General features: G+C 46.8%; 1 protein-coding gene across 1 annotated transcript; it reads right to left on the bottom strand.

Moving 5' to 3' along the window:
• Positions 1–6: 6 nt before the first annotated feature.
• Positions 7–231, bottom strand: LOC108254506 (sterile alpha and TIR motif-containing protein 1-like; the record flags this gene model as incomplete). The annotated part of the gene is made up of 1 exon (XM_017449481.1): positions 7–231. A coding segment is annotated over one exon (225 nt), but the record flags the coding sequence as incomplete, so codon positions are not given.
• Between the last annotated feature and the right edge of the window lie 4 nt (positions 232–235).

Raw genomic sequence — 235 nt, 5'->3', positions numbered from 1 at the left:
TGCTAAATTCCGAGCCTCCTCTCGTTTAGAGCTCAACACTGGGACTAACTTCTGCAGCCAATTCCGATTCTGACCGTGGGCATGTGCTAAGTTTGACTTGGCGAATTCGGAGGGACTGTGGCTCATAACAAATGGTTCGACTAGATCTAGAGTACCGGACTTGAGAACGGCAGCTTCTATTTCAGTATTAGCTACTAGCACGGCAATGGCTAAACAGGCATAGTATTTGATGTTG

Source organism: Diaphorina citri, unplaced genomic scaffold (genome assembly GCF_000475195.1).
Source record: "Diaphorina citri unplaced genomic scaffold, Diaci psyllid genome assembly version 1.1 scaffold142444, whole genome shotgun sequence".
Classification (NCBI taxonomy): domain Eukaryota; kingdom Metazoa; phylum Arthropoda; class Insecta; order Hemiptera; family Psyllidae; genus Diaphorina; species Diaphorina citri.
The sequence above is the reverse complement of the archived record's forward strand: the minus strand, read 5'-3'. Positions and strand labels throughout refer to the sequence as shown.